At 50.1% G+C, this 21,697-nt stretch overlaps 1 protein-coding gene across 2 annotated transcripts in view; it reads right to left on the reverse strand.

Annotated features, from left to right (window-relative positions):
• The window catches only part of Pmp22 (peripheral myelin protein 22), a 32,159-nt gene extending 13,143 nt beyond the window's left edge, over window positions 1-19,016 (reverse strand). The window contains exons 1-3 of one of the 2 annotated variants that reach the window (XM_048366083.1): window positions 18,884-19,016; window positions 13,747-13,860; window positions 11,759-11,858 (exon numbers count right to left, since the gene is read on the reverse strand). In XM_048366083.1, coding sequence (XP_048222040.1) covers window positions 11,759-11,858; window positions 13,747-13,824 — 178 coding nt within the window. In that variant the 5' untranslated portion in view covers window positions 13,825-13,860; window positions 18,884-19,016. Of the gene's footprint in view, window positions 1-11,758; window positions 11,859-13,746; window positions 13,861-15,476; window positions 15,604-18,883 lie in introns of those variants that run through there. The other variant, XM_048366082.1, reaches the window with a different exon arrangement.
• Between the last annotated feature and the right edge of the window lie 2,681 nt (window positions 19,017-21,697).

Consider the following 21,697-nt stretch of genomic DNA (forward strand, 5'->3'; position numbering starts at 1 on the left):
GACAATGCTGTCTAAAACGGCTCTCAGGATATGCACACAAAATGTCTATGAAACATAAGTGAATTCCATGTTAGACTCGGGTACCATCCCCCAAAGTATTTCATTGTGTATATACAAAAGAGTCCACCATCTAAAAAGAATCCCCAATCTGATGCATTTCTGACCCCAAGTACTTAGGATGGGAGACACCCAGCCTGTACAATCAGTTACCTGCCCTCCTAGCCTGAGGCCTGTGATCGCTGCACAAACTAATTTCTTTTCTTTTCTTTTCTTTCTTTCTTTCTTTCTTTTTTTTTTTTTGCCAGTCCTGCAGCTTGAACTTAGGGTCTGGGCACTGTCCCTGAACTTCTTTTGCTCAAGGCTAGTGCTCTACCACTTGAGCCACAGCACCACTTCTGGCTTTTTCCTGTGTATGTGGTACTGAGGACTCAAACCCAGGGCTTCATGCACGCTAGATAAGCACTCTACCACTAAACCACATTCCCACCCCACCCCTTTTTTTGGTGCTAGTACTTTGGACTTGAGCTCAGTACTTCATGTTCTCACTTGGCGTTTTTACTCCAGGCTATTACTCCACCACTTGAACTCCAGTGGCTCACATCTATAATCCTATCTACTCAGGAGGCTGAGATAAAAGGATCACAAAGCCAGCCCAGGCAGAAACATCCATAAGATCCATCTACTAACCACTAGAAAGCCAAAAGTGGAAGGGTGGCTCAAGTGGTAGAGAACCAGTCGTTGAACAAAAAACACTAAGGGATAGAGCTCAGGCCTAGAGCTCAAGCCTCAGTACTGGTGTGCACACGCACACACATACACACACACACACACACACACACACACACACTGAGAACCACGAGGGCACCATCTCCACCCCAGCAGTCCAGCATACCACTGTTCTTCCTCAAGCACAAAGTCCCTCCCAGATCCCTCAGCCCACTGGAATTCCACCAATCCCAGAGCCCAGCTTACAGGCCACCTGCCTGTTGGTTCCTCCATGCTACCATCATACCCAGAATACCCACAGAAGCCCTGGCATTCATGCAATGGGTGGGCTCTGCTTCCACGCCCCACCTCAGCGCCCACTTTGCTGCTGGGAAACCAAGGGATCTGCCTCAGTGGACCCTATTTTGTTAGAGGTATAGAGCCTGTTCAGGAAAACAAGAACCCCAGATGCCAATTCCTCAACAAGAGAAGCCACCGGAACCAGGGAGTAGTCACCAGCAGAAGAGAAGAGGAACCCATAAGCTTCACCTCTGTATACAACTGGGGGTGGGGACATAGACTTTTGCCCCCTGGACTGACCTGCGGGTCACTACGAAGGCACCAGCAGGACTTGATCAGCCCAAGTCTCACCCAGCAGGAAGGCAATGAAAGAAACCAGCAAAGAGGAGGTGATCTGGTTTAACAAAGGGAAATCTTAAAGAACATCTCATGACCTTCCTCCCACATCCCGGCTGCTCCTCCTTAACCTCCCTCCTTCCAAAGCCCCCGTAACCACCGCCCATGCCCAGACTCCAGTCTCTCCTTCCTTCTTCTGATCTCTCTTTTCAGCACACTGGCATGGAAAACCCTTCCAGATGGACTCATGACTTCCTGAGCTGCCCATTTCTGACTCCAAGAGAGGCTTTGCCACCACCTCCGATGACCAGACTCCAACTGCTGCTTTCCATCCCCCAGACACCTTGTTCCATCTCTTCCAGCTCAGTCAAAGACCCCATTTCATACCCAGTTTCTGAGGCTACAAACCTAGAATCCATGTCCTCATTCTTTCCCTAAACCCCCACATCTAAACTAGCCGGAACACCAGTCATCAGCCATGTCTCCTTTCCCATTGCCCCCGCACCACCTGTCAAGTACCACTTCCCTCCTGCACCTCCAGTGAGAGCTAAACACAGGTCCCATGAGGCACCAGTAAGAGCTATGGTGTCATCATCATGCTCATCATCACCATCATCCTCACCTCCCTTCACCATCTTCATCATCAGGATCCCATTGTTATGATCACTCCCAGCTGGACCTGCATGGCACCAACTTCCCATTCCCGCCTCTCTCCTTAAACTTCATTTTCTTTTTCCATGCTGGTACTGGGCTCATGCTCTCACCTGACTTATTCGCTCAAGGTTGGAGGTCTTTTTGTTGGTTCATTGGAGATAAGAACCAGGCTTCCCTGCCTGAGTTGACTTCAAACCACAAACTTCAAATCTCAGCCTCCTGAGTAGCCCAGATTACAGGCATGAGCCACCAGCACCCAGCTCCAAATTCACTTTCAACAAAACAACCAGCATAAGGAAATCAAATCATTCCATTTCCTTGCTTCAAACCCTTCACAGCATCCCGGCTGTCCATCCCAGGAGAGCCTCTTAGGCCCTAGCAATTCAGTCCTATCCTCTCTCCCACCTCACCTTACCTCCTTTCTTCCAGCTAGTGCCACACCAAGCTCTTTTCCCTTGTGGAATTTTCTTTTCCTAGTTTTCTTCTCCTAGAGAGACCTGGCAGGTACCTCCCTGTCTTCAAAACTGTTCACATGGCTACGGAAGGAGGCCTGCTGGAACCAGCTCCTTCCACTCCAGGGATGACTTTCTGTGCTATCCTGCATGGCACTGTCCACTCTCAGGGATTTCTTACTGATGACATATTGCTTTCACCCACCAACGAATTAACTGTGTGAGCCCACAGGACTAGGCCTTGGTTGGTTTTTTGTTTGTTGTTTTAACCCAGCTCTGGGTATCCAAGTTTGAAAAGGAGCCTGGTACTTAGGATGGCTTTGATAAGATATCTGCAGAATCAATGAATGGCTCTCAATGGTACTTCCCAGAAATTAAGGGGCTTTGGTGAAGGTGAAAGCTTCCATCCCACTGGTACAATGAACATGAAGTGAGCACACTGCAGGGGTGCCCACAAATGCTGGTTCTTGTGCATCAAAACTCATCCTCGGAAAGCTTTCCCCCACACTCCCTCCTCTTGGCCCCTGAGATGGGTACCACTTTACTTGTTCCTGAGACTTAAGGATGCTTTCTAGGCTCTATCTTGTGAATTCTAAGGGATGTCATTAAAGGTTTTGAGATGAGATCTCTGCGTTGTTCAGGCTAGTCTCAAATTCTGCAATCCTCCCACCTCAGCTTTGCAACTGAAGTTTTCAAAAGCAAAAGTTCAAAGCCAGGTGCCAGTGGCTCATGCCTATAATCCTAGCTACTCAGGAGGCTGAGATCTGAAGATTGTAATTCAGTCAGTCCAGGCAGGAATGTCCATCAAACTCTTACTGCCAATAAACTTACTCAGAAAAATTCAGATGTAGCGCTATGCCTCAAGTGGTAGAGAGCTAGCCTGGAGCACAAAGAGGCTCAGGGACAGCATCCAGACCCTGAGTTCATGCCCCAGGACTGGCAAAAAATAAAAAGCAAAAATAAGAAAGCAAGAGTTCAAAGGGTAAATTTCTGATATAGGTCTGAAGAAGTGTGACAAATTGACGTCTGGATGCCGGCATCTGCTGATCTCTAGGTACTACATGCTGTTCTCCAGCATTCCTCTTGCCCACCAGGAGGCCAGGCCTTTGGCCTCCCAGGTCTCCCATGAAGTCGGGTAAACTCAAGAGCCATTGCCCAAGTAGAAATTATAGGTTGGCCCAGGGAGCCACAGAAATTTTAAATTGCAACACAGGAACCCACAAATGCAGAGTGCCTCCATGTGTCTGCTAAAGTATGACCCCAAAGCCCAGCCACAGATAAGGAAATGGCTAAGAGCCCCTGCCAAGGGAACAGGGCCACCCCGCAACAAAGCCTGGGGTCACTTCACAAACAGAGACAGAGGCAGGCCACCACCAAAGGCTCTCAGAGCAACACTGGTCATTTTCGTGTTTTCTCCAGCTAAGCTTTGCACTTACGCTACCCACAACCTATCAAAAGTGGTGAGCTTGCTGTTGTCATTTAGAATGGAAAGGAAAGGCCTGGAATGGATGCCTGGCCTGTGTCCTAGTCTACCCTCCTGCAGCCAGCAGGGAAATGAAGGCCAAAGCAGGCTCTGGACAAAGTAAAGAAGATCTCTCCCTGTTCCCATCATGCCTTGGGGCAGAACAGAGCTCCTCTCTACAGAAGTGAGTGTTTGGGAAATGCTAAAACTCAAGATACCCACGCTCTCAAGATGAAGTGCACTGGCTGGTTCCTTGCCTTGAGACGAGAGAGGGCCTCGCAAGCAGCAACAGGCATAGGATCTAGGTCCAGTACAAACAACTGGGTGCTTGGGCCCTGTTTCACTTTGGTTCTCCAAGGCTGATGAAAACTAGTCACTGACCTAATCTCAACCATTCTACTGCCAATCAGTGCCAGAAAGGTAAGTTGAGAGCATAAGAATGTTCATGGGTGCTTAAAAGTAGGCCTTAGATAAATGGACAAAGTCACATCTAAAAGCACTCCATACAAAACAAATGTTCTTTTGGTTATTGTTTTTAGTGTGGTTTTATTGTTGTTGATTCTTTGCCCAGACCCTTTGAATTGGTAGATTCTAAACTTTCACTCAGCAGATCCCGCCTCACCCCAAACTAGAGCCTCAAATCTAACCCCTCTGGAAAGCAGGACTCCCGGAACTGGCTCCCATGATCTCTGCTCCCGCTTGCTGTATGGACACGTGGGCTTGGTATACCCCAACCCGAAGCTCCATTATGAAGCAAGGCAGAGACTTCTTGCTGCTGAATACCCATTTTCCTGACATGAACTTGTGCGTGTAGCTATTTTCTGAAGGGTGACAATGAGACATCTCAGGGAAATCTAGAACATGGTATGAAAGCGATGTGAATCCTAGCACCCAAGACCTTAAGTGATTACCATACATCCTGCCTTATGAATGCATCTGGAGAGTTCTTCCAGCTTGAAATAACAAAGATCATTTGTGAGATGCCGGTGGCTCGTGTTTGCAACCCCAGCTACTCAGGAGGCTGAGATTTGAGGATTGCAGTTCGAAGCCAGATAAGGCAGGAAAGTCTGTAAGACTCTTATTTCCACTTAACTCTCAAAAAGCCAGAAGTGGAGCTGTAGCTCCAACAGTAGAGCACTAACCTTGAGTGAAAATGCTCAGAGCCAGCACCCAGGCCTGAGTTCAAGCCGCATACTGGCATGTGCACACGTGCACACACACACACACATCACTGAGCACTGAGAATTTAGGGTGGGTCTGAACACAATCAGAAAAGTTAGAACTGCATCCATAGGCACCAAAGTCCTTACTAGGTTCTGAAGAGACCATGGGGACAACCTGTGAGGCTCAACACTGGTTGCACCCCAGTACTTCTCTCTGTTCTTCACCTGTGCCAAGTTCCACCCCTCCTGGCCACCTGGTCCTGACAATGCCCCACCTGTAGTCTACCTGGATGTGCACAGTGTGGGCTCGGGGTCGGAGGGTGGGGCTCACAGGGCCTCCACATGGCACCACAGCCCCCATTGCTCCTTTGCCCCCTCGCTCTCTTCATAGCTTGTGACAGCACCCTCAACATTGCCCATGTTTACCAAGAGCTTTGCCCCATGCCCTGCGAGTCCTTGTCCACTCTGGTATCCTTAGAGCCTGCAAAAGCCTGTGGCATGTGGCAGACATACAAGAACTACTTCTGAAAGAGTAGAAGGAAGGGCCGAGTGAGGTAGCTCACACCTGTAATTCTACCTATGCAGGGGGCAGTGATCAGGGTGATGGTGGTTTGAGGTTAGCCCATAAATGACTTCAAAAGACCTTCATCTCAACCACTAGTGGGACACAATGGCTCTAGCCCATCATCCCAGCTCTGAGAGGCTGAGACTGGGAGGATCAAGGTTCCAGGCCAGCCCTAGTGAAAGGTCTGAGAGCTCCCCATCTCACAGAGAAAGAGCCAGGATGGAGGCATGAGTGGCACTCCAGCTATGATGGAAGTGTGAAATAGGGTAATTGTAGTCCTACCTGGCCTGGGCAAAAAAGTAAGAAGAGCCTGTCTCAAAAATAGCCAGAGCTGAAAAGCTGGAAGCATGGCTTGTGCAAGAGAGGGCCTACCTAGGAAGTGTGAGGCCCAGAGTTCAATGCCCCAGACTATAAAAATGAAAAATAAGAAGAGGGAGATGGAGAGAGAGAGAGAGAGAGAGAGAGAGAGAAACAGAGAGAGAGAAACAGAGAGAGAGAAACAGAGAGAGAGAGAGAAACAGAGAGAGAGAGAGAGAAACAGGGACAACAAAGGACAGAATCCCATATAAAGGAGAAGAAATAGGAAGGAAAAGACTCTTCAGTAGATTCCTGTGGGCCTCCTTAGCAATTCTCACCCAGAGATGAAAACCTGATAGGTTCAAAAACCAAGAGTGCTTCCAAACATCACACGGGGTTCAATATGAAAACGGAGCCAGAGGAAACAGGAAAGCAGCCAGCTCGTCAGAAGTGGCTATAGGAGCTCTGACAAAGGAGGAGCTAAACGTGGACCTGGAAATGCTGAGGTGGCTGGTGGGCCATGGAGAATGAAGGAGAGACGGGATCAGAATAGGCAGGCTCCAGACGCGGCTCACTGGCTAGTGATGTTGCTGGTGATCAGGAAGGCAGTAGAAAGCGGTGAATGGTAGATTGGAGGAAGAAGAAACAGATGGCTTGGAGAGGCTGTGTCTTGGGGAGGGACCCCTTAGACAGCCAGGGAATATCTAGGAGGGGCTGGAACCACAGGGCTGGGGGGAGGTGGCAGCTGGACTGGGAGGAAAAAAAGTGAATCAAAGACATTATTAAATGATCACCGATGACTGAGGAAGCAGGAGACAGAAGCTGAAGAAGTTTTTGATCCAAGTCTCTTCAAGATTTAGGGGTGTGTCATAGTCTAGAGTACCAGATGTATTAATTAATTTACTAATTAAATCCTGCTCTTTCACTGCAGAAGACGTGGCTGATGGCATAAGGGAGTATGAATAGGTTGGATGGAGCCTTGGAGGAGAGTGTATTAAGACATGCTAAGAGGAAGGTTCTTGCTTTGAAGTATCTAGGAAGTGAGATGTGATGTTTCCCTTGATGCCCAATGCCACCCTTAGAAACAGGTGTGGACATGCTGTGAGACTAAGTTCCAGTAAAAGATAGAAACAAATGTGTGGCCTTGCTGGAGACATTCCTTTAAATGGGAAATGGAGTGACATTATTAGATTCAGATGATTAAAAGTATCTTGATCTGGAGACTCACACCTGTGATCTCAGCTACTCAGGAGGCTGAGATGTGAGGTTTTAAAGCCAACCTAGACAGAAAAGTCTGAGAGACTCTTACTTCCAATGAACTACCAAAAAGCTAGAAACAGAGGTCTGTGTGGCTCAAGTGATAGAGTGCTAGCCTTGATGGATTAAAAAAAAAAAAAAACCCTCAGCAACAGCACCTAGGCCTTGAGTTTAAGCCCCATAACAACAATAATAAGAAAAACCATTCTGGATTCAATGTGTGAGTCCAGTGTGATTCAAACTAAATCACAGAGGACCAACAACAAGGAACAGGATGTGTCTTTCTGCCAACGGCTTAGTAGATTGATGACACGGCTGGAGTTCTAGCAGTCTTTTGCTCTATGAGGATAGGAGCCAAACCCAAAAGTTGGTGAAGATTTCAAGACATTAGCATTCCTCCCTTGGACTGCCTACTGACTTCTTTTACAGAGAGGAACGTAAACTTATCTAAGCCACTGCTACTTGAAGATGTGTTCTGTGCAGTCTATCCTGACACGAACTCTCTCTCAACTGCACTGTGCATCTCATGGTGAGGTCTTTACCCGGTCAGGGAGCATCCTGGCCCTTGCCTGTCCTCACTTAAATCCTGCCAGTCCTTTGGAGGAGGGGTTGGATTCCTCCGCCCACCAGAGACTTCCCTTCCACTTCCTCCCTGAACTCGATCACTGTCTGCCTGCCCCCACTCCCCGGTCATCTGACCCTAACCTTCACTGTGAGTGATTCAGCCTGCCACACTTAGCCCCACTCCTCCGGGAGGCTGGGTGTCATCAAGGATAGGCCCAGAATGCTGAGCACACACACATGGTCCTGAGGCACTGTGGAGATTTCCCCACCGATGCCTTCCCCTCTGTCTGCAGGGCCAGACAGTAGGCAAATATTTTTTTTTTTGGCGGGGGGAAGTAAGAAGGCAGCTAGTGAGCCATCTAACACTACTTCCAATGTCAAGAGATAGCTTGGGGGCCCCACAGCTGTGTGGTCGAACTCTACAGTGTAGAGGTCAGACTGCCTTCAAGTCCATACCAGCAGGTACCATTCATGGAGAAAACACCCAGGGAGAACACAACCCACAGAAAACCAGGTCCCTTCAGCCGAACACAGCAAGCCACAGCCAGCTCTGGGGTGCACACCTATTGTCCCAGCTTCTATGGCTCCAGTAGCACACAAATATTTAAATAAAATCTCCATTCAGTAAACACAAAAATCCACACAGCCTACAGAAAACAATATCAATAAGAAATTACTTTTGCCAGGCACTGATGGCTCATGCCTGTAGTCCTGGAAACTCAGGAAGCTGAGATCCAAAGGATCATAATATGAGGCCAACCTGAGTTTAAAAAAAGTCTGTGGGAGACTGTATCTCCAATTAACCAGCAAAAAGCTGGGCTGGAGGGATGGCTCAATTGGGAGAGTGACAGGTAAGACACCCCAAGTTTAAATCTTCATGCCAGCAAAAACCACAAAGAAATCACTTTTGATTGCTTCCAAAAATTTTGCTTCTAACCTCCTAAGAATAATCATTGGCCAGAGAAATGATTTCCTTTTGCATACATGGAAGCAGGCCGATCCTTTAATAAACACTTCCTATTATTCACCTCATCATTTACTGAGTGATGATCAAAAACACAGAGGGTTTCCCTAGAACTCCATACCCTGAGCTGAAGTTGAAGCACACACACACTCAGAAGGGAGGCCATGACAGCAGAGAGAATTACAGTGCAGCGGTTTAAGTGAAAGCATCTATCTGAGCGTGAAGCCCAAGAGGAAATAACCCAGGTCATTCTGTGGCCTGTCCAGAGTTCCCCAGAAATGCCCTCCCACTGGGAGCCGAGAAGATAGATGTGAAGGAGAGGGAACATTCTGGAAGTGTGGAAATCAACCAGGCAGATCTGCAGATGGCTCTCTATACTTCAAAGTGACCCCCAGAAAATAAGCATGCGTACAAGGAGTGAGTGGAGAGACCAGAAGTGTCCCCAGCATGACTCGGGAGCATCCCCCTGTAGCTGACCTGTAGGATCAGCTTGGACACCGGAAGGCCCAGCGCCCAGGTCAGGAACAGGCCACAGGCAGAGCTGCTCTTCTCACAGGCAGTTTGCCCACAATTTAGCAAATCCTCTGCCTCCTCTTTTCAGCTGAAACTCACCCTGGTTTTAACACACCTGCCAAAACCATTCCCTTCCGGGCCTGGGAGTCAAGGCCTCCCTGCCAACCCCACCCCTCCACCCTGCTTGGCCCAAGGCCACTTGGAGACAGCGCCTGTGGATGCAGGGGGAGGGCAAGATGCCACTCGTGGCCACCAGGGGTCAGCAGTGGGCAGGCTGACTCCTCCCCTCCCCAGCCTGCAGGGAATTTCTGCCAGACTCAGAAGGGGGGGGAACCACCGGATACTGTGGCTTTGGGGACAGCTATCACATGGCTTTGGGGACGGCACTGCCAGCGTTGGGCACTTGGATATTTCATTTACTTGGTTTCCATTTCACCATGAAACCTCTAGGATGGTTTTAAATGAATGCATCTCACATACTCAGAGAAAACATTAATGGGACCGGGGGGGCTTTTCCTATCCCCCACCCAAGAGAATGGAAATATAACGCAGAGGTTGTTTTTTTTTTTTAGCTGAGTGCTGCTGGTTCAGACCTGTAATCCTCCTTACTCGGGCAGGCTGAGATCTGAGGATCATAGCTCAAAGCCAGAAGTAAAGCTGGGGCTTAAATGGTAGAACATTAGCCTTGAGCAGATATGTTCAGGGACAGTGCCCAAACCCTAAGTTCAAGCCTCAGGACTAGACCCCAAGATTTTCTTTTTCTCTCCTTTTCTTTAGAGTTACCAACAGAATACGTTTTCGGTTTCTTCATTTTCTTTCTTTTTTTCTTTTTTGGTCTTGGTCCTGAGGCTAGCACTCAGGGCCTCCCACTCTCTCTTAGCTTTGTCACTCAAAGCTGGGGTTCTACCACTTGAGCTATAGCTTCATTTCTGGCTTTGTAGTGGCTAATTGAACATAAGAAGGATTGGCTTCTAACTTCCATCCTCAGATCTCGGCCTCCTCTGCCAGGATGACAGGTGTGAACCACCAGCACCCAGTTCGTGGTTCCTAAGTCTACTGACACTCAAGGTATTTAGTTTTCAATGCTTCAAGCAATACACTTGTGTACAGAGCCCCCAGGAAATAAAGTCCAACCAAGAAACTAGGCTATATAAAGCCACAGCCAGGGGCCACTTTACCAGCTTCAATGAATCTAAACTGGCCTCTCCTCTCTCTGAGGGCGGCATTCATATCAGAAACACCAGATTGACAAGAAAGTGCAAAAACACTGTTCCTCATCGGCCTTCGAAACCCAGGATGCCAGGAGAACTCTGCCACGATTTCCCCTTCCAAGCTAAGGCTGCATCCTTTGAAACACAGACCAAGCTGAGCCAGACCCTTGGGGGCCTCAGCTCTAACCTGGGTGACTGAGTACCAATTTATATCCAGCTATCAAAGCAGAACATCCTACAGAGCTCTGTGTGTCCAAAGACACAGGCTTCCGGGTTGAGCATTTTCCCCCTCTGAGGGGTGAGGGTGTTTCTAGTGGCTCTTCCACTGCCAATAACCCCTTCACATGACCCTCAGTAAGCCTGGATTCCAATGTCCCCTAGGCAAAGATGCTGAGGACAAAGTAGAAACGCAATCTTCTGAGTGAAGAACTCCACTATCCACTTAGGGCTTTGGGAATAGCTTTGTGTCCCCATCCTTTAACAAGGAAGCATTCAGGGCACAAAGCCCAAAGCCTGAGAGGGGAAGTGAGATCCCTGGAGAAGCCCAGACTGACTGGGCCATCTCAGGACAGCCCTGCCATCAAAGCAGCAGGAGAAAGCAGGGCATGTCCAGATGGACACAGCCACCAAACCAGTGATGCCCATGAGATCACACGTTCTGATGGAATCTGCTTCCGGCTCAGCTGTGAAACACTTGCTCTGCTCACCTGGGCTCAAGGCTTCACTCATGGAAAACACTACAGTAAGTGATTGGGGACCATTTCTGTTTTTCTTTTTCTCTTCTTTCTTCCTTCCACCCTCCCTTCCTCCCTCCTCCCTCCCTCCCTCCCTTCCTTTCTTTCCTTCTTTTACTGGTGTCCATACTAGGGCTTGAACTCAGGACCTGAACACTGTTCCTTAGACTGTTTTGCTCAAGACTAGTACTCTATCATTTCAGCCACACTTCCACTTGTCTCGTGTGTGTATATGTGTATGTATGTGTGTGTGGGCATGTGTGTATGTAGATGAGTCTCACAGACTTTCCTGTCCAGGCTGGCTCCCAACCCAATCCTGATCCTCACATCTCAGCCTCTTGGGCAGCTGGGATTCCAGACATAACTTGGGCTGAGGGGGTGGCCCTGACACCCAGGATCTCAGCTTCCCTTCAGAGGCAGTGGCTCCCTCCCTTTCACCTTAGATTCGTGGCTGTCTATGACATGCCACTGCACCCCCAGCAACAGCCAGAAAAGCTCCTGACTTCCCAGAACAGGTGCTCCCGGGTCAGGACTGAGCGCAACTGCTAAGGAGCAACTGTGAAGGAGAGAAGCAGTCTCACCGCTTGCTGATGATGAGAAGCAGTGTTGGACAGTCCCAGAGGAAGACGTGCTACAGTTCTGCCAGAGATCCGTGGCGTGTCCATTGCCCACCAGCCATTGCTAGAAAGAAGCAGAGGTCTCAAGTCATTGGAGGCAGTGAGGGGTAACAGGAAGGAGATGGAGAGGGAGGAAGATGGAGGAGGGCACACAGAAGCCTCATCCACTCATGCCTGCCCTGCCTCTACCTGCCCCATCCAGCACTGTGTAGGGGCAGCTGCTCCCCGGCAAGGCTCACTGTCAACATCCAAGAACAGTCTGGGCACTGTGACTCATGCTACTCAGGAGCTTGGGATTGTAGGATAGAGGTTCAAAGCCAGCTGGAGCAGGAAAACCCATGAGACATATCTCCAATTAACCACCAAAACAGAAAGCCAGAAGGGAGCTGTGGCTCAAATGGCAGAGTGCCAGCCTTGAGTGAAAAACCTAAGGGACAGTACCACCCCGGCACTGAATTCAAGCCCCAGCACTTTCAGTCACACACAGCGATATTAGAAACCATGTGCTCATCCCAGGACGCCCCTTATTCACCCAGCATTTTACCTAGCTGTCATTCTGAAGTTATCACCTCCAAGCTACTTCCTTACTCATAATTCCTTTGGGTCTAACAAGATTGGCACCAAACATCATTAAGATCTTGCAAAAATGCTTGCAAATGGTCAGACAATTCACAAATCTGCAACCTAACTATTCCTCAAATAAACCAGAAACTCACACTCGCACGCTGCCTATATTAAGACATTAAAGTCAAAGGCATGTGTCTGACTAGGTGCTCATCTTCATCTATAAGAAAGTTAAGTGTAAGAGCTAGGTGTTGGTGGCTCATACCTGCAATCTTAGCTACTCAGGCTAACTTTGATCAGCCAGGGCAGGAAAGTCTACGAGACCCTTATCTCCAATTAACCACCAAGAAGCTAGAAGTGGAGCTGGGGCTCAAGTGTAGAGTGTCAGACTTAAATGAAAAAGCTAAGGGACAGTGCCCAGGCCCTTAGTTCAAGACCAAGCACACACGCACACATGCACACACACATACACACATACACACACACACACACAGTAAGTTTAAAACTGGTCATTTTGTAAGTATTCTACCCAGTGGAGACTTGTCTATCACAGTGCTGTGGTCATGTCAGAAAGCCAACTTCTTCCAGAAAGACAATTCTCAGTTTCCAGTTTCAAGTTTCTAAAATGGTATTTCAGAACTCAGCTATCTGACCTATGCCTTGAATAAAGAAACATTATCTTCATAAAATACACTATACATCATGTCAGCAACGAGGCTGCATGGAAGAAAAAGAAATAGTGGAAGAATTTATCAAATGAAGACTGGAGGAACTGTGGATGGGCCTGGACACTACCCAGGTTACACAGAGCTAAACAGAGGCCCAGGTGGATAAACTAACTTATTCCATTGATAACTGAGTCCTAACCCTGAACCTGTTCTAGTGAAAGAAGAAGAAAAAGAGAGAGAAGTAGAGAAGAAGGAAGGAAGGGAAGAAAGGAGGGGAAAGAGGAAGGAAAGAAGGAAGGAAAAGAGCAAATTACTAGAATGTGTAAAAACTTCGTGTGTGTGTGTGTGTGTGTGTGTGTGTGTGTTTGTTGGTACTGGGGCTTGAACTCAGAGCCCGAGTCCTGAGTCTTGTCCCTAAGCTTTCTTTTCCCTAAAGGCTGGCACTCTACCACTTGAACCACAGCTCCAGCTTTTGGGTAATGAACTGGAGATAAGGGTTTTATGGACTTTCGTGTGTGTGTGTGGTGTGTGTGTGTGTGTGTGTGTGTGTGTGTGTGTGTGTGTGTGTGTGTGTGTGTGTGTATTGAAGAAATAATCATTGTGTCTGCCGGTAACAGCCCAGCCCTGGCCCTGGGAAGCCGGGACTGGGAGCCTAGGTGATCGGCCCCCGCTTCACGCCAGGGACCCTCCGACCCCTTGGATCCCCTTCCCCGCACTCACGCTGACGATGGTGGAGACAAACAGCAGCACCAGCACGGCGACGTGGAGCACGATGATTCCCAGCAGCAGGAGGAGCATGGTGGCGGCGGCAAGTAGAGCTCAGCGAGTCCCGGCCTGCGCACAGAGGAGAGGAGAGACAGCCGAGACTAAGCGATCGCCCGCGCGCTCGGGCCAGCGGGGCGCGACGGGTGGAGCGCGCGGGGCGGGGAAGGAGGGAGGGATCCGTCCGTGGCTAGCGGAACACCGGGCCCGGAGCCCGGTGCCCGCCCACCCGCGCCCCAGCGCCCTCCCGCCGCCCCAGCGCCCCATCACCGGGAGGGGGCGGCAGCCGACCGCAGGATCCCCGCCCAGAGGGCGGGGGTGGGGGGGGTAGCCGGCCTGCCTCCCAACAGCTCTTGGTTTGGGAACAAACAAGCGGCGCGCACGTCTAAAATCACCCGGGGTGGACAGGAGTTTCCAAAACGACAGCAGAGAGCCTCAGGGCGCCACCGCCCTCCCGGGGCGCCACCCACCCCCGCCCCTGAGAACAAGCCGGACTTGGGAAGGGGAAGAGAGAGGCCACGCTCCCGTGGACTCCCGGGTTCCGATGGCGAATTCCCTCCCTTCCGGCGCCCAGATCTCGGCAGGGCGCCTGGAGCCACCCACGGCCTGCAGGGGCTCGGGGCGCCACGGGGAGCTTGGCTTTCCCAGACCCCAGTGCGCGCTGCATTCCAGTAGTGCGCCTCCAAGTTTCCACCCAGTCTGGCCAGCACGGGGATCCTGCCGGGACTGTCCTCAGCGTGGCCGGGAGCGGGAGCCCGGGGCGTGGGCTCGGAGGGGGAGCTCGGCCCGGACCCCGCGCGTCCCGCCCATCGTGTGGAAGCAGTCCCCGGGGGCGGGGCGGGAGACATCCGCTCTCGGGTGACCCAATCCATTGGCCTAAGGGTGGCCAGAGCCCCCATGGAGACCCGATCCAGCCTCCCATCCAGCTTGCGCGCACCCAGACAGGAGCCCAGGAGCGAGGTCCGAAGGGTGGAGATGTGTGTTGGGAGGAAAGCCCCAGAGGAAAAGCTCTGATTCTAGCTAATCAGAGCTGATAGTAAATATAAAAATAAAATAAAATAAATAATAGTTTAATGTCTTGAAGTCCAAGACACTCCCTTTATAGACTTTGGGCGGGGGGGGGGGTCCGGTTGGGGCGACCTGTGAAAGCACTAGAGCCGGTGGCAAAAGCCTAACCACTCCCTGAACACCTTAACAGGCCAGGGGCCGGGGGACTGACGGCTCGGGCAGTTTTTAAAGTATCCAATCCCGCAAGCTTTCATTTGTCTCCACCAGCAACACATCCAAAAGTACCCTGGACGGCGCTCAAGAAACAAGCGAGGTTTGCTGATGACTTCGGAGACTGCAGTGGGATTCGACGCCTCCCGGAGGCTAGGAGTTCCAGGACCGGGATCCCGCCTGTGGCTAAGATCTAGGAGACCTCGAGAGTACGGACCCGGGGGAATCCCTTGCTGCCCCACCCTCCCCTGCCCTCTATGCTGCCTGGGTACCACCATCACCATCCCAGCCAGATTTGCAGAGCACAAAGCACTCTTTAAGGTGCCCCCCCTTCCCGCCCCGGGGCCACGGAATGAGGCCGGGGTCTGCGCGCTGGTGACAGGAGCTGGGGGGCCCGGCCACGCCGTCCACGACGGAAGACGCCCGCGTTTCTCCTCCATTTCCTCCACTCTGCCCATCGAATTACTTACAGCCCAAAAAGGAACAGCGGTCCCCCCGATCGGAGTGGCCTGGGCACACTTGGGGTGCGTCCGCTAAGTGTCCGGACTCCCCGAAGACGGCGGAGCGGCGAGGCTGCGCGCGCGCTCCAGGAGAGGGGGCAGTGGGAGGCTCCCGCGATCCTCTTTAACAGGAGCGACGCCCTGTTTACGTCGCTGCCTTTGGGTGTGTCCCAGGGTCAGCGTGTGCGGGAGGGCGGGACTCAGGGAGCCGAGGGGGCCGGAGGGAGGGAGGGAGAGCAAAGGGGGCCCGGCGAGAGGGAGGGAGGAAGGGAGGGCCGGCGGGGACACCTACCAGGTCCTAAGTGCTCCAAGGAAAAAGCCTATCTCGGCAAAACTGCTATGACTGACTTTTGCTCTCAGCTAGAGCTCCTCCCCCCCCCCCCCCCCGCCAGCCCACCTCCCCAAGTTTTCTCCCCTCTCTCTCCCCATTTTCTCCTGGTCCCCCCCACCCTGCCCTGGCACACCCGGTCTGCCAGAGGATCCCCCTCTGCTTCTGTGGATAAAACCAGCCAGATGTGGTCCCCACTGGATGTGGGCTGGGCGCTGAGCCTCGGGGCGCTGGCACTGTGCCCTTGCAGGGGTTGAGGCTGAATTCTTTTGCCGGGAGTCCCTCTCTGGGGTCCTGGCTCACTTGCCCTGCCCTGGCATCTTAGCTGGTCATGCCTGCACCACCCTACAATGTCTGTATGGAGCGTGTGCAGGTTCCTAGGGTTCCGGAGGACCAAGTGCCTGGCTTTGCTTGCAGGAGAATGAGAGGTGGATAAGGAACAGCCATCCCTGGGATCTGGCTCCTCCTAGGCAAGGCAAAAGCAGACTACAACAGAATATGTTCCAGGCAGAGTTTGCCTAAGGCAGCCTGGCTTGGCTCCCGGCCTTGGCTGGTATCCTGGCAGAGGGAAAAGAGGGTAAGGGAAGTGGCCATTTGAGGTGGGGGTGAAGAACAGCCAGGGAAATCAGCTGATTCATGGCCGCCTGAGTGTGGTCTGCCTGAGATTGGCTAGCCAGAAGCCCTTCCTGGCTGGGCACAGCTGTGCCAGAGCTGGTTGCAAGAAAGCCAGCCTGAGTGAGGTACACAGCTGGGAACAGGAATGTGGATGTGAGGGTCTTAAAACGTTCCTGCCCATTAACTGTAGCAGCACACACACACACACACACACACACACACACACACACACACCTCACCTGCCAGTGTCATCAAACCTTGTCTGTCATCAAACCCTGTCTGTCATCCTAACTGACCTCAACGTTTTCATATTACTTCATTGTTGGAAGATAGCTGCTATTATAGTGACTGTGTATTCTTATTCTTTAGAAAAAATCAGAGTAGGGCTGGGAATATGGCCTAGTGGTAACGTACTTGCCTTGTATACATGAAGCCCTGGGTTCGATTCCTCAGCACCACATATATAGAAAACGGCCAGAAGTGGTGCTGTGGCTCAAGTGGCAGAGTACTAGCCTTGAGCAAAAAGAAGCCAGGGACAGTGCTCAAGCCCTGAGTTCAAGGCCCAGGACTGGCAACAAAAACAAAACCAAACAAACAAACAAAAATCAGAGTAAAAAAATCTTCAAACAATAGCCTTTAAAAAACCCACCAGATTAAAAAGATGCCTATGAAATCTGTGATCACTGTCTGGCATATGCCAGGTACTTTACCAGGACCTGAACCCCTGCAAGGAGTAAGGTGTGTCCAAGGTTTAGCTGCTCTGGCTCCTGGTTAGACACACTGCTTACTCCTGTGGTGATTTGGGCTTTGGTTTGGTTTTGTCATCTCCAATGACCCTGCTAAGGGTTGCAGCCCTAATTTAAGGAGAGGACACCTGCATAGCAGTCAGCATGGCATCTGGAAGAAAATACCAGCTCAGAGATGTTTGTGCATCCCAGCATGTTTGTAATCCCAGCTGCTCAGGAGTCACAGAGAGGAAGATGGTGGTTAGAAGTGCACCTGGGCAAGATCTAAATGAAAACCAAACTAAAAGCAAAGGACTAGAGGTGTGTGTGTGTGTGTGTGTGTGTGTGTGTGTGTGTGTGTGTGTGTTATGCTGCCTAGTAAGTGTGAGGCTCTGAGTTCAATCCCCAGTACTGCCAAAAATAAATAAGCAAATAGCTGGTCCCCAAATTGTTTCCATTAGGATTAAACTCTTACCTTGAAGTGTCACATCAAGCCTTCAAGGTAGGCCTGGCTGCCTCAACACTAAAACAGCTTATAATCAGTGATTTGGCTACATAACAGTACATCCCAAGAGACTGATTAAAGAAAAGGAAATGCTTTCTCCAAGTGTGTGGGTCATTGTACGAGTTAAGTGTGTCCTAGAAATTATTACCTAGTGTTATGCCATTCTGACTTATTTAGGTAGTCAATATTTATGCATTTTCTGCACTCACTATTTGAAGCACTTTCCAAATATTAGTGTACTTAATTCAGGATTTTTTCCCTTTCTGTTTTTATTGTTGTTTGTTCTGTTAGTTTGTTTGACTGATTTTGGGGTTCCTGTACTGGGGTTTGAACTCAGGGCCTCATGCTCTTGCTTTTTGCACTGGAGGCTGACACTCCACTATGTGCGCCTCACCTCCACTTCCTGAGACTTGCTGGTTAATTGAAGAAACAAGTCTGCCAGGGCTGACTTCCAGCCTGGATCCTCAGATCTCAACTTCCTGAGTAAGCTAAGGTGACAGACATGAGCCACCAGGGCCTGGCTCTCTTTCTGGTTTCCAAGTTAGCTGTTTCTTGAGATATAATCTAAATCTAGAAAGGTACAGACATTGTACATAAGTACATACAGAGCCTGGGTCTCCCTTTTGTTTTGTTTTTGTTTTTGTTTTCAAGGAAGGAACACAATATTTCAAGCACATCTCCCAACTTGTAACCACACCAGAGTGTGCCAGACAGGGGACCCGCTCTATCCCTCCTCACTGCCTTTCACTTCCTGCCTGGCTCCCAGTGTGGAGAGGAAAGAGGACAAGACGCAGCACAATGCCAAGCAGATGCGGCCACACCCAGAGGCCACAGGTGGAAGCAGCACCTCACCGCTTACCAGCTTACCAGGATCCCTCCAGCTGTGCCCACACCACTCTTCCTACGGCTGTGCCCAGACCAGTGTTTCTCATGGCAGAAGCCGCTAGACCCCTTCCTTCCTTCCCCCCTGCTTCCAGAGCCAGAGTCTTATATCCTCTTAAACAAGATGTACAAAGTCTTCTGATTGTCTCATCCATTCCAAAACACACGCACAGGTCTCCCCTGTGGTCCTTCCATTTGTGGTTTGCATGGCCAGGAGAAGCAGGCAGTTCTCTCTAAACACACACACACACACACACACACACACACACACACACACACACACACCAGCCAGCCAGAGGCATCATTTGCCAATAAAACTCACCAGGCCAAGCAGCGTGACCCCTTCCTCCACACGGATTTCTTTGCAGCCAAATGTGAAGGCAAGGCCTTCCCCAAGTGTAGCCAGAAACCCACAGCCAGCAGACTCGAAGCCTTCTGCCTCTAACCAGGCTCCCCCAGACAGCTGCTCCCTGGTGTGACTTCTTGTAACTGAAGCCAGACCAGGCTTCTTTCCAGTTTATTCAGGGGCTGGTCCAATGCTGGGATATGTCATGGTGGCCTGAGAAGTTCTCATCCTCTACTATTTAAAGAGACAGTGTCCGGCTTTGTGTACTTTCCATGAGGGCACATTTCCCCAGTGGCCCCCGCATGGAAGGGAGAGCCTGGAATTCACTGGGCAAAGAGTTCTGGTTGTATTGGAAACCTAGGAAGCCCAGGATGGTTCTCCCTGGAAAGGCCAGTCTATGTCCTTAGCAAAGGGATCCACCCATTCGCAACTCTCCCTTTCATCCTCAGTGAGTTCTGCAGGAAGGGCTTCTGCCACTCTAAAGAGGCTGGGTGCCTCTGTGTGCAGGTACTTAAAATCATCTGCATGATTTACTGTTTGGAGCTTTTACAGAGCTCCAAATGGCCTCTCTCAGCATTACCCTAGAGAATCAAACACCCCAAAGGCATCAACTCAAGTCCATATGTGTCTGATGCTGATTGGCAGTCTCCATGCTCTGGTTTCTCTGCCTCATCCTATATCCCCAACCCACACGGATACAATGAAACCTAGAGAGATGACTCTTCCAGTTCTGTCTTCCACCGACCCTTCATCAAGTCATTATTAAATGTTGATTTCCAAGAGATAATTTGAGTAAACAAATCTCTATGAAAACCATTCCAACTTGCCAGGCATGATAAACTGGGAGAGCAATTGGAAACAAACATTGTGGCCAGGTTGGTCCACAATGTTCTTCAGGTTCTTCGTAGGTTTTATCTACCCTTCCAAGGCCTCAAAAGAGCCCCCATGCCTAGAGATTGCTCCCAAATGAATGCCCTAAGACAAAAAGATGTGGTGTCATCATTAGGTTTCTTGGAATCTTGCAATATTCACTCACCTCTGAGATCAGGGATCCCTAGGCCAAAGGGATACACAGAATCTGCAGAAGTCCTCTCTGCCTTGTTGAGCTTCTCATTCAAAAGCTGGTCTCCCATGCCTTTCACCAGTGACTCACATCTGTACTCAGCTACTCAGGAGGCTGAGATCTGAGGATCGCAGTTTGAAGCCAGTTTAGGCAGGAAAGTTTGTGAGACTTTTGTCCAATGGACCACCAAAAAGCCAGAAATTGAGGGTGCATCTCAAGTGGTAAAACATCAGCCTTGAGCAAAATAAAATCTAAGGGACAATGCCCAAGTCCTGAGTTCAAGCCCCAGTACTGGTACATACACACACACATAAACAAGAAAGTTTTGATGGCCCTCTCTGATTATTCTTCTCCAGTTCAAATGGAGCAATTTTCCCTTTCTCCTTTTCTTTTGCTATTTTCTACCTTTCCCAGCAGTGATTGTTCATTAGACCCATCTAGAAGCCACTGCTCTAGGCAGAGCCTGGGCCCAACAATGCTGACAGGGGTGGTCAGGGATGGGACTCAGGCATGGGTGATTTATGACAGCAATGCCTTCCCTGGAATGTCCTATCATCCAGTTGGGTTGTCTGGAGTTTGCATGTTTTCCATCCACCTTCCTGTTTGCTGTCCAGCTACCTTCTATGATGGAACTCAAATGGGAGCCAAGGCTCAGTGCAGTCTGCAGTGTTATGCAAGGCGTGCCTCAGCCTTGTGAGAGTTGAGAATTAGGAGGTGGGAGGATGGAACAGGGTGAGGGTGGAGTGCATGGATTTCACTTCCGGCTGGATTGGTCCAACCCAACTTGTCTTTCTAAGGCCTGCTTCCCTGTCCTGCATCCCATCAGCCACATCCTCTGGATGCCAATACTTCAGTCTCCATCCATCTGGGATGGGCTCCCTGCCTCCTCTTGGGGCCACCCAAATGGAAAACACTTTTCTGAGCCTCTCCCACTTCATGTCACCCTGTCCTCAGCCACATGGGACCCTTATCCCCTGCATCTGTGTTGAGCCATGGGGAATATCTCACCCAGCCATGTGTCTTAGTATTCTTGGAGAATGGTCACCCAATTGCGTTTGTCCCTATTATTATTTCTTTCATTACATAATAAGGAAAATAAGAATTGTTTGCTGAATCAGGCAATGGTAGTTCATGCTTGTAATCCTAGCTACTCTGGAGGCGGAGATCTTAATACCACAGTTGGAGCCAGCCACGGCAGAAAAGTCTGTGAGATTTTTATCTCCAACTAACCACAAAACGCTGGAAGTGGAGCTATAGCTTAAGTGGTAGAACACAAGCCTTGAGCACAAAAGCTCAGAGACAGTGTCCAGGCCCTAAGTTCAAGTCCCAGGACCTACAAAAAAGTAAATTGTTTACTGAGGGAACACAGTTAAAAATCCCATCACCCAGGACAGGCACTGACAGCACATTCAGAAGAGATCTGAGGATCATGGTTCAAAGCCAGTCTGAGCAAGAAAGTCTGTGAAACTCTATCTCCACTAAATTACCAAAATAATGGGAAGTGCTGCTGTGGTTCAAAGTGGTGGAGTGCTATCCTTGAGTGAAATAGCTAAAGGACAGTGCCAGGCCCCAAGTTCAAGCCCCACAACTGACAAAAAAAAAATCCCATCACACTGGTTAATAGCAGCACTTACTGTACTGCCTGATTAGCTTGGTGCAAGACATGGAGGGGCTTTCGCTCCACTATGGACCCTCCATTTGTGCCCTGTCCACCTCATTTCCTGCCT

This window comes from Perognathus longimembris, chromosome 17, assembly GCF_023159225.1.
Source record: "Perognathus longimembris pacificus isolate PPM17 chromosome 17, ASM2315922v1, whole genome shotgun sequence".
Lineage (NCBI taxonomy): Eukaryota > Metazoa > Chordata > Mammalia > Rodentia > Heteromyidae > Perognathus > Perognathus longimembris.